General features: G+C 43.4%; 1 protein-coding gene across 6 annotated transcripts in view; it reads left to right on the forward strand.

The window, feature by feature from the left end:
- Positions 1-8,195, forward strand: part of Znf326 (zinc finger protein 326) — a 37,495-nt gene extending 29,300 nt beyond the window's left edge. For all 6 annotated transcript variants that reach the window (XM_055611688.1, XM_055611687.1, XM_055611690.1 and 3 more), the window contains 3 exons: positions 2,332-2,462; positions 3,542-3,637; positions 6,915-8,195. In XM_055611688.1, coding sequence (XP_055467663.1) covers positions 2,332-2,462; positions 3,542-3,637; positions 6,915-7,406 — 719 coding nt within the window. In that variant the 3' untranslated portion in view covers positions 7,407-8,195. The remainder of the gene's footprint in view (positions 1-2,331; positions 2,463-3,541; positions 3,638-6,914) is intronic.
- The last annotated feature ends 7,523 nt before the right edge of the window (positions 8,196-15,718 follow it).

Raw genomic sequence — 15,718 nt, forward strand, 5'->3', positions numbered from 1 at the left:
ATTCCCTTGCTGAAGCTTATAGAAGTCTGTTCTTATTTTAAAAAGTGAAAACAAAAGTGTGGTAATTCTACTTATTTGCCTTTTTTTTTTTTTTGAACAACCATTCTGTGGGTAACAGCTCTGCCTCTGGGCATTATATTTTCCTAACCCAGCAGCCATACTTTTTAAGCCTCCTCCACCCTGAGGCCTCCTCTTTCAGCTCTGTTGTTAAACCTAAGAAAGAGCTTTTCTAAACTTACTAGCCTGTTGAGACTGCTCTGACAGAGAGCAGTCCCCTATTTCATTTGGAGAGCCAGTCTTACTGCGTAGACCCTGGCCTGGAACTTGCAGCAGTTCTTCTGCCTCCTGAGTAGTAGGATTACAGTTGTGAGCCACCATGCCCAACCCAAAACGATCCTTTTAGTTTTTGTTTGTTTGTGTTTGTTATTTTTTACTCATCTTCAATAGCATTTCCCATCTACTCCCTTGTTCATGAATATTTTTTTTCCTTGCACCTTACTGACCTAATGTTCTCTTACTCCCCTTGGTCTGTTTTTAGTCATTGTATCTCCTCAGTCATTGTCTTCGTTACTATCTCCTTTTATATCATTCAGGTGAACTCATTTATGTCAGAGTTTAAATTATCATGTGTATGTGAATTACTTATATCTATAGACCTGGTTTAGGCCTGTTTTCTGAAATCTTGTCTCATTCATTCGGTTGCTTGCTGACCTCTTTTCAGTAGTCATAGGAAATGAACATTTCAGGACTGGAGAGAGAGCAGGGCTAAGAGTGTGAACTGTTGCAGAGGACCCTCATTTGGTTCCCAGCACCCATAGCAGGTGGCTCCAGCCGCCTGCAATGCCAGCGCCAGGGAAGGCACCAACACTGTCCACACAGACAGACAGATGCAAATAATTAAAAGATAATAAAGTAAATCTAAATTAAAAAAACATAATAAAAATAAATCTAAATTAAAAAAAAACAGCATATCTTCAAAAGCTGTCATTTCTTTACCATCTTTAATAATTCACAGGGAAACAAAAACTCAAAGTACTTCATTTTTCTTGAGAAACTGCTCTACCATCCACCAAAGATAGAAGTAAGAAGTTATCCAAGGTGCTTTCATTTGTAGCACTATGTCCTATAGTTCTGTTTTTACATGTTGAACAAATCTGTTTCTTTGCCCGTCTTTTAAGTATTGTATTTGGCGGCTGAGGTGGTAACTCAGTGGTTAAGGTACTTGTTAGCCTTGCAGAGGACACAGGTTTGATTCCCAACACCAACATGGTCATTTACAACGTTCATAGAGTCCATTCTAGGGGATCCAGTGCTCTCTGATGACCTCCATGGACACCAAACACACCTAGACATCTGTGTGGACAAACAGTCAAATGTATAAAATAAATCTTAAAAACATACTGCACTTGTTCAAATTCTCTCTTGTTCTCTGAATATTTCATAGTATTTTTCCCGATTAATTTCCTTTCAGTTTTTTCTTTTTTCTTTTTTTGGTTTCTATAGTGTGGTTGCATCAGGAAATTAATTAGTGGTTCTTCATCTTGTACAGTATATGCCTAAAACTCCTAGGCATGGCTACACAGAGCATAGCAACAGAGGCAGGCAGGGTGGCAGACACAGAGAAAGCAAACTGAAAATAGGGTGAGGCTCTAAGTACTGGAGCTGCCTTCGGTGACATACTTCCTTTAACAAGGAGAAGCCTCCCCAGGCGGCACCACTAAGTAGGAACCAGTTGTTGAGATCCACAGCCTACATGGGACGTTCTCACATAAAAACCACAATACTTTGTATGAAGAGCTGGGCAAGCCCTACCAGTGAGCTCTGCAGCCCGAGGTCCAGCTAGAGTTATCATTTTGAAGGTCGAGAATGGAGGGTTTTGTTCCTTAGAGCATCCTTTTTGCTTTTCCTGCCCTCCACATTCATGGTATTGGAATTCTAAATTCTAAATACTAAAAATAACATCCATTTAGCTTTGTGCTCTTTGAGGTGATGGACTAAAAGAGCTCTAAGTGTGGTTGAATAGTCCCTTGAGAGACTGATGTGGGTTGGAGAGCTGGCTCAGTAGTTACAACAATGTGACAATGTATGGCTCTTGCAGAGGGCCTGCAGCGCCCTCCTCAGGTAGCTCGAAGCCGCCTTCAGCTCCACTTCTGGAGGACCAGTCAAAAACAAAATCTGTACATGTAGATATGGGATGTACAGAAGAACTGCAAGAGCCTACATGCTCTGATCCCTTGTTGTAAGAGCACAGACCATGGTGGGAGCTAGGAGGAGCCTGATTTATCGGACTGAGTGTGCGGGCATGTCTTCCCTAAACAAGCTTGTTTGTAGGTGTCACTGCAGATGACCATATGATGAAAGTGGAGACTGTGCACTGTAGCGCCTGCAGCGTGTACATCCCCGCTTTACACAGCTCAGTGCAGCAGCACCTCAAGTCTCCTGACCACAGCAAAGGCAAGCAGGTGAGCCCGAGTCTTCATGCAGCTCTTGGTGTTCACCAGTCTTTATTATTAGCATCAGCCGTTGACTGTTTCACCCATGCTGTCCTGTGCATCTTCACTGCGAACAGCTGCCTGTCTGCCTAGAGTCAGGCATGTCGTAGTTAGGATCGTGAACTCTGGAGCAAGGCTGTCTGGGTTTGAGTCCTGGTTAAAGGAGTTCCTTATCTAACTTGACTTATCTGTAAGTTGAGGCTGGAGTCATGCTATGTGCTTGTTTAAGGGTTCAGTTGGCTGACATGCAGTATCTAATACAGTGGTTTCTATAATGGCAGTCAGCAGTTGTTTGTTTTTAAGTTGTTACAAAATGGTTTTGTATGTGTGTGAAAACAAAAAGAACATGAAATTTTTATCATGACTGGCTTTTTTCTGGTGGTCTGAGAAAACACATTTAAAACTAGCACTAGCATTTGGTGTGTGTCTGTTGGGCTTTTGAATAGGCTATCCCTGAGCAGCTTACTGTCTGCTCATTCATAGAGCGTGTTTCGCTCCCTTATGTTGGGCTTTATCTAGATTGCTTTACTTCAAAAAACATGAGTGCTTATACTGTGGGAAATGTGTTCATTCGTAAAATGGATTTGAAGACCTAAAAATTAATGATTTAAATTTAATATTAAATAGAAGAGACTTGAGTATTAAATTTCTGTTTTGTAATGAAGTAAATTTCACTTGAGACTCCTTTACACACTTTGAGCATGCAGGGAGACACTCTTCCCTGTATTATACTTCTTGTGATAACTTAGAAGTCTTGAAGAAGACTGATTATTTTGGATCATTCTGCGGATAGAGTGAAATGTAGAGTACAAAGGGTAGGAATGTCTAGTAAACCTAGACTTACACTTGGGAGTGCTGTGTTTATTGGCTTACAGAAGCTCATGGTTTCAGTCCATTAATGATTGAGATTACAAGCACATTGGCTACAGCTGTTCATAGCTTAATTTGTTGTAAAAGCCATTTAAGTATAGTGTAAAATATCACTTCATGTCTATAAGCATTCCATGCCATGGCTTTCTCGCACTTACACTGTGTTCTGTTTTCCACAGGCTTACAAGAAACAAATAAAAAGAGAAAGCGTGCTGACTGCTATAAGCATCTTAAATAACCCAATAGTTAAGAAGCGGTATAAACGCTTTGTTAAGGTGAGATTTTGAACAAAAGCTGTTTGGGAAAGTGCTGTATAATTAGGTGGTAGCAGAGTTAGAACCCTAAAGTAAGCACAGGACACAGCGGGAAGAGTTTCACTGCTGTCTTGCTTATAGGCATCACACTGTTTCTGTTACATGGTGGGGTCAGGGAACAGGGGCAGTGATTCTTTTCCCTCCCCTTTCTAGCTCTCAATCAATGAGCGGTGACTAAGAATTAGGGACTCCAGATGTTTTTATTCGCACATATGTGGGTCGCTGGTCAATGCTTTCTGTGACAGTGAGTGTGTAGGCGGCAGCCAGACGGCAGCCCTGAGTGCGGCACCTCAGGAGCTGTCCATTTTGCTTCTGAGACAGGCTCTGTGATTGGCCTGGGCTGGCGTAGTTAGCCAGGCTGGCTGGCCAGCTCTGCCTCCCCGCGTCTGGGCTAACAAGCCTGTGCCACCAGGCCTGGCTTTTACATTTGGGCTCTGAGACTCCCACGGAGTCTGTGTGGCAGGCACTTTAGGACTGAGCTCTTTCACTAGCCCTTAGCTTTGTTTGGGTTTTGCTCTTTAAGGTTGACTTACGTCTTCCGCAGGTGCTGCTTCAGGTATTCCCTCTCTTCATATAGCCCAGATTTCATGCTCTCTCCCAGCTTGCATAGTCTTTACACTACAGAGGTAGAGAGCAACATGACTCTTAGATTTATGGGTGTTCATCTCCTTTGTTACTATTTCTCCTTCATCTGTTTTCTGGCTTTATCATTCTTGCTTCCTTATTCCCATTATCATCATCTTTTCCAAATAGACAGTGCTTACAATTTCCCTAAACCTAGTGACCCGATTTTTCCTGCACTCTTACTCTCCTACTCTCATTTTGTTGTGTTGTTGTTGGGTTTTTTTTGTTGTTATTTTATTTATTTTTTGATTTTTGGTTTTTCGAGACACAGTTTCTCTGTATAGCCTTGGTTGTCCTGGACTCACTCTGTAGACCAGGCTGCCCTCGAACTCACAGCGATCTGCCTGTCTCTGCCTTTCTGAGCACTGGGATTGCAGGCGTGCACCACCACACCGGCCTGACTCTCTCCTTTGCTACCTTTTCTTAACATATTTTGGAAGATAGCTTGGCCTAGTGTTAGGCTCTTTACTTCTTGTTATTTGCTGTAACTGAATAGTTCTCACTTGGAAGAATACAATCAGAATTTTTTTAAAAGGTATGGATGACTAGAAAACTTCCCAGGCCCCTTTAGAGATCCTCTGAATTAATTTTCCAAACCTTTCAGATTAATATATCCTGAACTGCTTCTTATTCTGTTCTCGCTCTCTCTCTCTTCTTCCCTCCTTCCCTCCCAGATGAGGCTTCACTGTGTAGCCCTGGAACTCGCTCTATAGACCAGGCTAGCCTTGAACTCACAGAGATCCTAAGTTAAAAGGCATGCATTACCACGCCCTGCTCCTGAAGTGTTTATTAGGCTTCTTCCTGGCAGTTTTGATTTAGAAGGTCTGAGGTTGATTAGAATTAGTATTTTAAGAAAGAACTTATGATCTGTGAGCTTAATAGGAGATTAATTGTAGAGCCCTGCTCTTGGACAGTTGCTGGTGCTCTAAGGCCCTTGCGTCCTAGTTTATAAACTGCCCTTCAGGTTATCAGTGATCCAGTTGTCACAGCTTGTGCGTTAAAGGTGAACATGCTGGGCATTAGCGCACTTGGTGAGCCACTCGTGTGCAAGGGGAAGGATCTGAGTTTGACTCCCAGAAATGAAGAAAACACCAGGCTTGGGGTGCATGTGTGTTATTTCAGTGTCAGGAGTAAACTGGAGCATCTCTGGGCTCTGCTCAGCTAGCCTGGCCTAATTGGCCTCAAAATCATCTCCTGAGGAGTGATGCCAAAAGTTGTCCTCAGACACATACATATACACCGGAACACATGCACACTCACATGCAAACACGCAAAAGACATGTAAAACTAAATCAAGCCTTCTTCATTCGACTTTGATAATGATGGACTCTAATGACTTTTCTCAATCCTTTTTACTTTTATCTGTTTGATTGTTTGACACGGCTCATTTGTCACTTTTTTCTTTTAAGGTTCTATTTTTGGCAGCTACTGCTCTGTTCTGAGCATCTGTTCTCTCACTCAAGCCCACGTGTAGGCTCCTAGGGTTTTATCTCAGCCCTGACTTCCCCCTGGAGTCTGTCTTAGGCTGTCCCATGAGGGACTCTAGTTCCACTGTCAGCTTAATGCAGCTAATCCATCCACGTAAATACTTTATGTGGGCACCCTTCTGTGAGGTGAAGGTTTACATAAGGCTCACTCAACATTTACACACCTCAAGTTCTGATTGTATACAGCACACACACCCATTTCTCCCTGTTCTAATGTACCTATTCTGTTAGTGATGATCTTATCTCTCCTATTCTCCTCCTCTGTGTCGTTGAGAACTGTCTCCGTTAGTGTTTCCTACCCATTTCTTCCTTATGGAGTGTGAATGCTGGGCTCTGAGCCCATTCTGTATCCTTAAACTGCACAGCCCAGGTGTTTACTCTTACACGTGACCCTTGCTCACCCACCTTGAAGTGTGTCACTGGCCTTAGCAGGTTCTACTTAATAAGCCTCACCACCTCCTTACCTCCCACAGTAACAGTCTTCCAATATGTCCAGTAACGTGAGACTTAATGCAGGTAAAATACAGGGCTGCTGAGGTGGCTTGGCAGATAAAGGCACTTGCCATCAAGCCTGATGACAGAATTCAGTCCTTGGGCTCCGGATGGAGAAAAGAGGCAGCTGCTGCCTATCTGACCCCCACACAAGCATATGCACATGCACACAGGGAAAGTAATGAAAGCAACGGCATTGCGCCTGTGAGTGCTTGCCAACAAGGTTGCTCTAGTTTTTGAAATGTAAGTATGAGATGTGGTGTCTAGTGGCTAAAGCTAGGAGTTTGGCTTTCATTTTCCTAAGGGAACCTGGAACAGAAGCATAGTTAGCAGTTGTGCTATTAAGTAGATCATCCCCAGCAGCTGTTTTGTTTGTATCAGAAACTTTTCTGTTTGTCTCTTATGCATCATTTTAGAAATTCAGTTAAAAATTTTGACTTTTTAAGAACTGTAATTTATGGACTATAAAATAACTAATAAATTATATACTCACATTGGAATGAAGTAGATGCTGAAAAATATTGATTAAATTTGTTACAAGTAAAAAGAACTTCAAATATTTTTTCTGTGATATAGCAAGTATCAGCGATAAAAAAACAGATGTGCTGATTGTAACAGCTGTTTCTCTTGTTTAGGGAGAGAATCCTTTTGAAACTCAAGATTATGCTCAGGATCAGCAGATAGAAGGAGATGAAGATGATGAAGAGAAGATTGACGAACCCATTGAAGAGAAGGAGGATGAGGAGGATGACGATGAAGATGACGATGAGGAGGAAGAGGAGGAGGATGAAGAAGTAGAGGAAGGGGGAGAGGCAGAAGAGGTGGAGGAAGCAGAGGAAGAGGCCGAAGCTGAAGTAGCAGAGGGAGAGGCAGAGGGAGAGGCTGAGGAAGAGGCTGAGGAAGAGGCTGAGGGAGAGGCGGAGGTAGAGGCTGAGGTAGAGGCTGAGGGAGAGGCTGAGGGAGAGGCGGAGGTTGAGGCAGAGGTTGAGGCAGAGGGGGAGACGGAGGTTGAGGTGGAGGAGGAGGCGGATATGCAGGGGGAGGAGGGCACAGCAGCAGCAGGGGAAGGTGAGGCAGAGGGAGAAGCAGAGGCAGCAGGGGATGCGGCAGGAGAGGAGGAGGGCTGAGGGGTGGGAGTAGTCAGACGCAGGCACACGGGCACAGGAGCTTGACCTCCACTGATAGCGTGTGAACTGACACCGTGCTGCATGCGTTCCACATGCTAAAGTTGGTTTTATATAATTTCTAAATGTTTGGCACTTGTTTAATAAAGTAAAGTTAAGGTGATTTCAGCTTAGTTTTTAATAGATACCAAACTTAGATGTGATAAGTTGTTTGTATGATCTTTATTACCTTATTGGTATTCAGGATGCTAGATGTATGTTGTTCCTCTGTTGTAATCATTTGAACTTAAATGCTGCTCTTGGAAGTAAGCCTTAAGAGTGCGTTCAGTTTTTCAATATTTACTCTAGATTGATTGGACAATTGCTCTGTCCTGATGGTGTATTTCTTATTTTCACATGGACTAGCAGTTAGCATTAAGACGGCTTCAAGGCTTTTGTGTACAGTTCCCTTTGTAGCAATAAAATGTTTTCTCTCTTTTTTTTTTTTTTAAACAAAATCTTTTTCCTTTGATTGCAGGTTAAACATTTCACCAATTAAATGAGTATTTAAAAAATCAATATCTGCCTTAATGTATGAGTTTAGCTCACAAGTATTTCAAGTGATTGAGAAGACTTGAATTAAACATTTTTCCTCAATCATATTTTTAAAAAGTGTGACTACTGTATATTTTCTAACACATTTCAGAGGTCAGTCTGTAACTGACCTTGTTTATACTAGCTTTAGTGTGTTCTTGTCTCTGTATCTATGTCGGACCTTGGAACCTTCCAGAAAATACAGTTTAATATAAATAAGCTGTGTTCTTTTGTCTGTTTTACCTGGAGAACCAAGAGTTAAACCTTCTGCTTTTGTTTTTTTGTTTATTTTTCATAATAAATTATTTCTCCTTTATCCTTTCAAATACTCTCCTTTAAAAAACAAAACTTCCTATACATTCATCAAGAGGACATGAGGCTGGCCTGTTCTTAGTCATCGTCTTCAGCGGCAGGCTGTGTAACTGAAAAGCTGCACTCTGCTACTCACCAGCCTCCTGGTGAGCACTGGGAGTTGTATTCCTTAAATCATCAGTATGGCCTTTTTTGGGGTGGGGTGACAACTTTTTCTTTTTAATGAAATTAACTTCTCAAAAATTTGAGGTATTAAATGGACAACTTATGTGATAAGCACTAAGTTGATGAGTATATGGCGATTGTAGAAGTGTGTATGTGATTATTATGTGTTTGTGCACATGTGTATGGGCCATGTGTCAGGAATGCTTGCTCAGGCCTGTACTCTGGAGGCGTGAGGAGGATTCTGGGTACCCTGCACTGTCGTGCTGTCCCTCCGTCTCTTGAAGCTGGAGCTAGGCTGGTAGCCAGCAGGTGCTGGAGATCCTCCTGTCTCCATTCCCACTCTGTTGGAGTTACAGACTTGTGTGTGGCTGGGCCTGGATTTTTATGTGTGTTTCAGGGAACTCAGGGCTCTGTGCTGGTGTGGCAAGCCACTCTTAGCCCCTGATCCACACCCCAGCCGAAAATAAGGCCTTTGAAACTAAGTTTAGGGCTGGGGAGATAGCTCAGCTTGTAAAATGCTTGCTGACCAAGAATGAGGACCAGAGTTCAGATTCCCAGAGGCTTTGTGACTGACTGTGCATGGTGGCTTGCTGTACTTTCAGCACTTGTAAAGAAAGTGGCCACGAGATCCCAGGAGCTGGTTGGCGAGCCCAGACTAGCCGTGTTAGTGAGTGAGAGGCCCTGCTCCAGCAAACATGATGGAGAGGGCTGCAAGACGGACGGCAGCCTGGGCTGCCGTGCATGCCCACCACACGCGTGCTGGTACCACAGACACACACAGAAGGGTGGGGCCAAGTCTGTAACAGGCCACACTGTTACAGTTTGCTGTAATCATGAACTATGTAGCTTACACTTAAGATCAAAAAGTCTGGTAAGCATTTAGATCTAATTGTAGGGATTTGCAGCCAAATACAAGAAGGTTAGTTGAAGACTAGAAAATTTGGATCCTGCTTAGGAGTCTGTTTACTGCATGGAAGACCTCTTAAGCGTACTATGGCTTGGTCAGTCTTTCTACTTCGTTATCTAAAGATGTTCACACCTTTAGTCCCAGCACTCAGGAGGCAGAGACAGGCATATCTCTGTGAGTTCGAGGCCAGCCTGGTCTACAGAGCGAGTTCTAGGACAACCAAGTCTACACAGAGAAACCCTATCTTGGGCAGGCGGGGGGGGGGATATTTGTGGAGAAGCTAAGGTAAGAGAATAATATGTTGTTAGTATTTCGTTCTATTGGCACGAAGTTTAAAAAACGGTGACAGAGACAGAGGCAGTCGTGTTTGCTCATCCTTTGGAGTACATACGGACGTCGGAGGCTAACTTCCAGGAACTGGTTTTCACCTTCCACCATGTGAGTGCTGGGACTGTGACTCAGGTGGTTGAGTTCGGGAGCAGATCCCTTTACCCACTGAACAGTCTTGCTGGCCCCAAATTGGAGGTTTGTAAGTACAACATCTCTGGGGGTCTGAGATTTGAAGGAAGAGTCATGTATACATACATACATACATACATACATACATACATACATAAATACATACAAACATATAAACCTCTGCAACAATTTTAGGAGTTATTTTTGAATGACAAAAAAGCATCCAAGTAGTAATAAGTTTATATAGACCAGATTATATGCAAGGTAATATTAAAGTGTACTTTTAGACTTTCAAATGTATCTATTTTCCATTTGAAAATTTGTAGGTCTGCAGTGAAGTTTACATGCAAATTAATTTTTACAATCCTTACTGTCTCTCTGTCTTACAGTAACAAGGACAATTCAGCATCTGTTTTCCAAGCTGTCCTCATATTGGCAGTGAGATAAAGCAGGGTCTAAGGAGCTGTGCAGGGCCTGTGTTCTTGTTGTCACTTTTTTCCTTCGGTCTGTTGGAAAGTCTGCATCTGTACTGTTCCTAAATTTTACAGGCTCGCTCTTCTGCCTGAGCTGCTACCAGCACAGCTAATGTTTTTGCTGCCGTACCATGCCATGGCCAAATCCCTCATAGTTGCCTTTCAGTTAAGGAGGTAGTTCTTTGTCATCTGTATATAGGTGTTTCTTCACTTGCCTAATCACACCAAAACCTGATTCCTTGTATTTTAATTTCCTGCAAATATCTCATAGCACCCTTGTTTTCTTGTGTAGCTAAATATGTTTGTGACTCTTTAATCCATGTATTTCTTCTGTAATTATGATACAGAATTGTAATAGAACTTTAGAACTTAAAATTGCTTGAGTCCGGTATGCCATTTTGATCTGGAACTCTTAACACAGACTCCTAATAACTGAGCTGAGTGTAGTTTCCTTTCACATTCTACTACTCTTACCAGTGTCATCATGAAGGCCTCTGTCACCACCACCAACACTACTCCCAATGTATTTGACTATTTAATAATCACTTTTTATATAGTTGGTCCTGTTGGGATGCAAACAAAACCTGCAAAGCTAGGGGCAGTGGTGAATGCGGCTGGCCCCACCAACCCTGAGGCCTCCCTGGAAGCATCCATTCTTCCCTCCTTCTCTTCCTCTTTTCTTGAATTCTGTAGTTTGTTTTTAATGGTGAATTAGGATTTTTCATTGAATTCAACAGAATCCATTTAACTCAGCCTGACCCGTTGCTGGAGCATTCAGTGGGGAGTGGACACAGAACAGTCCTGATAGAAGCCAGGAAACAGCTCCTAAGCTAACACTTGTTTTAAGTTATGGGCCGGTTAAGAATAGGCAGAAACCTTTGCAGTTTTTTTTTTTTAATTTTTTATTTAACTTTTTAAAATTACACTTTATTCATTTTGTATCCCCCTATAAGCTCCTCCCTCCTCCCCTCCCGGTCCCCCCTCCCCCCCCTTTCTGCATGCATGCCCCTCCCCAAGTCCACTGATAGGGGAGGTCCTCCTCCTTTCTGATCTATCAGATCTCATCAGAAGTGGCTGCATTGTCAGGGTTCTAGGTTATCTCCATGAATAGTCCTTGTTTGGATTACGAGTCTCTGGGAACCTTTGCAGTTTTTGAAAAGATTTCTTATGTGTATGGGCATTTTGTGTGGATGTGTTTCTGTGTACGGTGTGCATGTGTGTCTGTGTGTGTGTGTGCAGTGTGCGTGCAGTGCGGTGCCAGTGGAGGCCAGAAGGTTCCCTGGAACTGGAGTTACAGATGGTTGTGAGTCTCCATGTGTTCTGGGGCTTGAACCCAGGGCCTCCCTCTGCCCATGAAAACCTTTTTACTATGGCCAAGGATGGCTCCCAGAAAGCTTCAGCAAACATACAGGCTCCAGACAATGCTGCTGAGAGGCAACTCACCCTGAGAATCCTTAGGAAAAGACACTTAGACATTTCAGGCAGGGTGATTATGAAGGCAACATCCCCAAGCAAAGCTTTTACTGGTGGTCTTAAAATAGGTAGTTTTGAGTGGTTCCCCCATGGAAACTAACTTTCTACTGGTGTTGGCCGGTGGAAAAATTAAAATTCCACTTAGAACAGAAAGCTGAACTATATGGGAGTCAGGAGTAGCATATGAAACAAACTACATATTTTAATGAAACCAACCTATATTCCTGTCTATTAAAAATTGATGGTCTATATGTCAGTTTGTTTCAAGTGGATTATTCAGTTTACATTCTAGTTATTTTAATATAGACGATGGATAAAAGTTAAAAATAACAGTGGCTTATGGAAGGTTGAACTATCTGAGGGGTTGGGGCCACCTGCTGTTCTTGAAGAGGACCTGCAGCCCCTTGGCAGCCTCCACAGATGTCTGTAACTCCAGTTCCAAGGGGTCACTCCATCACCTTCTGGCCTCTGCAGGCATGCCACACACAAGTGGCAGACACATGCTGGCAAATCCACATGTCAAGGCAGTCTTGAGAAGTCTGCGTAGGTAACACAGGGCAAATGGCACAAGAATGAGTCAGATTGAGTACCCCTCTCCCCCTTAGCTTGCTGTGCATCCTGAAAGCCTGAGTCTGGTCACCAGTGAAGAGGGAGAAGAGGAATAAGGTGCCCTGCATTCCCCGGGGAGTGTTCTTTGTCAGCCCTGTGTGAAGCAGCCACATGAACTGCCTGGGAGCCGCCATGGAGGGGAGGGCTTCAGGTGAGACATGAGGAGTTCTGTTGTGTAACTGCCTGGGGAGATGTGCATGAATGCCACTTAGGGCACTGAAGACAGATCAAAGAAATGATTTCGCCCAAGTCTACCTCAGTGATTGTAGCAGGGTTGTTCACTAGAGTGTAACTCAAGGCAGCTGGATCAGCAGAAACCACCCCAGCATGGGTGGCCACTCAAGAAGCCTGCGTCCCTGGGGCTTCCCCACCAGCCTGTTGGCAGTGTGGTCCAGCAAGTCTCCCTCCATCAACTGTTCATCGCTCAGATGACCCTGGGGAGGGCCCCTGTGAGTGCTGTGAGATTCCCAGCTTCCTCTCTGGAGGAAGGATGCTTCAGGATGGAGGCAGTGGCTACCCAAGGACTTCTTTGAGAAGGACAGACAGGACCACTCAGGTCAAAGCAGCTGCAACTGGCCCGGAAATTCATGTGCAGAGACAGTTTACTAAGCACCGAGGACAAGGTAGCTTACAGTTTACAGTAGAAAATGGTACAGTAAGGACTTACAAGGACACGTGTCTGTGTTAGGATCATTTGAGGGAGATAGCCTAGGAAGGAGCTGAAGACACTGGGATGCCTACATCACAATGCACAGACTTCAGGTACCTCGAGAGGGCAGACAGCAGTGCTAAAATAAGGGCTTCAGAAACTGACTTCTGGTTTTGGAACAGACGGTCTTCTAAGCAAGATACCCAACAGTCCTAAGGAAATAATGACAGATTTAGTATATAAAAATAAGTTAAAAACTTATTTTTTAACTACATGGTCTACAGCTGTAAAACGAGAGCCCACAGCATTTGGGACACTGAGGCAGGGGATCATGAGTGTAAGCCCAGTTTCTGAGTTTAGCCTAAGGGTGGTGGGGCTGGAGATACTGAAGGGTGAAAGATACCATACAAAACGGAAGAGTAACAGAACAAATGTTTGTAAGTACATGTAATTGACAAGCATATATTAAATTAAACACTGATTAATTCAAAGATTTGCAATGGCCTTTGTTGGTGAAGAAATACCCCTTCTTAGATTTAGTGGGCAATTTGCATATTCACAGCGAAATTTAATATATATTAGATCTAATAAATAATATATATTAAACTAATATCTAATATGTATGTCCTATATATTAACCCAGCTGTTGTATCTTTACAGAGCTACATATTTGCTGAAACTGTAATGTCTGAAGTGCCAGTGAGAGGAAATGTACTGAGGCTGTATTAAAACAAATGGTTGTTTTATTCTTACAGGAAGATGTCTCAAATATCTTTATAAAACATATCCACTTCATATCGGTGGTAGAATGACCAAATGTGGGGAGGCTGCTTTGGTCTGAGAGCTGCTGACACGCTCTCTGTGAGGATGGTGTCAGCACTCTCGGAAGTGACGAGAAATTGTCTATAACCTCTGAACTCGTCAGTAGGAGTGATGGCGAGTTACGGGACAGGTGTCACGAGTGCTCTGTAGCCAAGAGCCTGCGTGTGCTGACGTGGGAAAGAAAAAGCAAGTTCCGTCCTATATTAGAATCCCGTTCAGGAAAGTCTTTATATATGCATAAGTACATAAAGTCCCAGCTATTTGCACAACAGCTTGTAAAGATAGTTTAGTCACAGGGATGGTGTCTGAAAGGGTAAGCAAGGAGTGCACGCCTGTGAGGAGGGAGCCGGCATTTGAATGGGGGATTTTTTTTTTTTTCCTCCAAATCATGTCTGGTTTTATTTTGAAAGGATTTGTACTGGCTGGTGTTAACTTGACACTGGGTCAGCAGAGATGAAGAAGCCTGAGCTGAGGCAATGCCTCCATGAGATCCAGCTGTAAGATATTGTCTTAACTAGTGGCCAATGGGAAGAGGGCCCCGCCTACTGTGGGTGGAGCCATCCCTGGCTGGTGTCCTGGGTTCTATGAGCAAGCAGCTGAGCAAGCCATAGGGAGCAAGCCAGTGAGCAGCACCTCCATGGCCTCAGCCTCAGCCCCTGCCTCCGGGTTCCTGCCCTGCCTGAGCTCCTGTCCTGACTCCCTTAAATGATGTAGAGCAGTGTGGAAGTGTGAGCCGAGAAAACCTTTCTCTCCCAGCTTGCTTTTGGTCATGGTGTTTCTTCGAAGCAATGGAAACCCTAAAACAGGATGTGATAGTGTGTTACAGTGTAAATGTTTAAAAGTATTGAAAACAAATGTAAAGTGTAGAGTAGAAACAGAACCAATGGCTTAGTTATAGCACTTCTAACAGTTTTTGTTATATCTTCTCAGACTCCATATCTGTTTCTTGATTCTCTTCTTTCATTTTTTCTTTTTCTTTCTTTCCACCTTTCCTTCCTTTTCCTTTTTTTAGTTTTTCAAGACAGGGTTTCTCTGTGTAGCCCTGTCTGTCCTGGACTTGCTTTGTAGACCAGGCTGGCCTTGAACTCACAGAGATCCTCCTGCCTCTGCATCTGAGTGCTGGGATTACAGGCGTACCCAGCTTCCGTGATTATTTCTAAACACAAGGTAGATATTGGTACAGTTCCTTGAGGTAAGAGAAACAGAGTTGCAGGTTTCAGAGGAAGATGCTAAATCAGTTTGGGAGCGTGTAAAGTTGGCTTTGCCCCTGGAGGCTCTAGTGTTGTTGAGTCCATGGTTGGAAGTGAGGCCGTGGTGCTTGAGGGGTGCATGGTCAGCAGTAGCACCTCTCTCAGGACTGATGGCTACGTTTCTGACACGATGCATGTGGCAGGTTTTTAGCCTTGGGCCTCGGCAGATTTCTCATTCTGGCCATGCCCAGCTCTGTCATTGTATAATTTTGTCTCATCATTGGCTTAAAAGGCCTTAATTTCTCATTTGTGAGATGAAGATAACATTGCCTTCTCTTGTGGGACTGTTCCAAAGAATGAGTGGGGGCGTGAGCGTGAGCATGAGGCAGCGCTTTGTCCTGCTTGGCGCCCTTACTACTCCACGTTTCCTGCTGTTACCTAAAATCAGGACGGACTTGGCAGATGTTGGCTGGTAAATCCATGTGTAGAGTTAGTACAGACATTTGGGTTTGAGGATTTTTTTTTTTTTTAACTTTGAATTAGTTTCAAAAATGTTTTTATAGCACATAGTAATTATACGTGAAGATCGGTTTCGTTAAGACGTTTTATACATGCACATAGTGTATTGATCATAGTCATCCAGTTCCCCTTCCCCCCACTAATTTCCTTCCTCTTTCAAGACA

This window comes from Psammomys obesus, unplaced genomic scaffold, assembly GCF_907164565.1.
Source record: "Psammomys obesus unplaced genomic scaffold, mPsaObe1.curated_primary_1811, whole genome shotgun sequence".
Classification (NCBI taxonomy): Eukaryota; Metazoa; Chordata; class Mammalia; order Rodentia; family Muridae; genus Psammomys; species Psammomys obesus.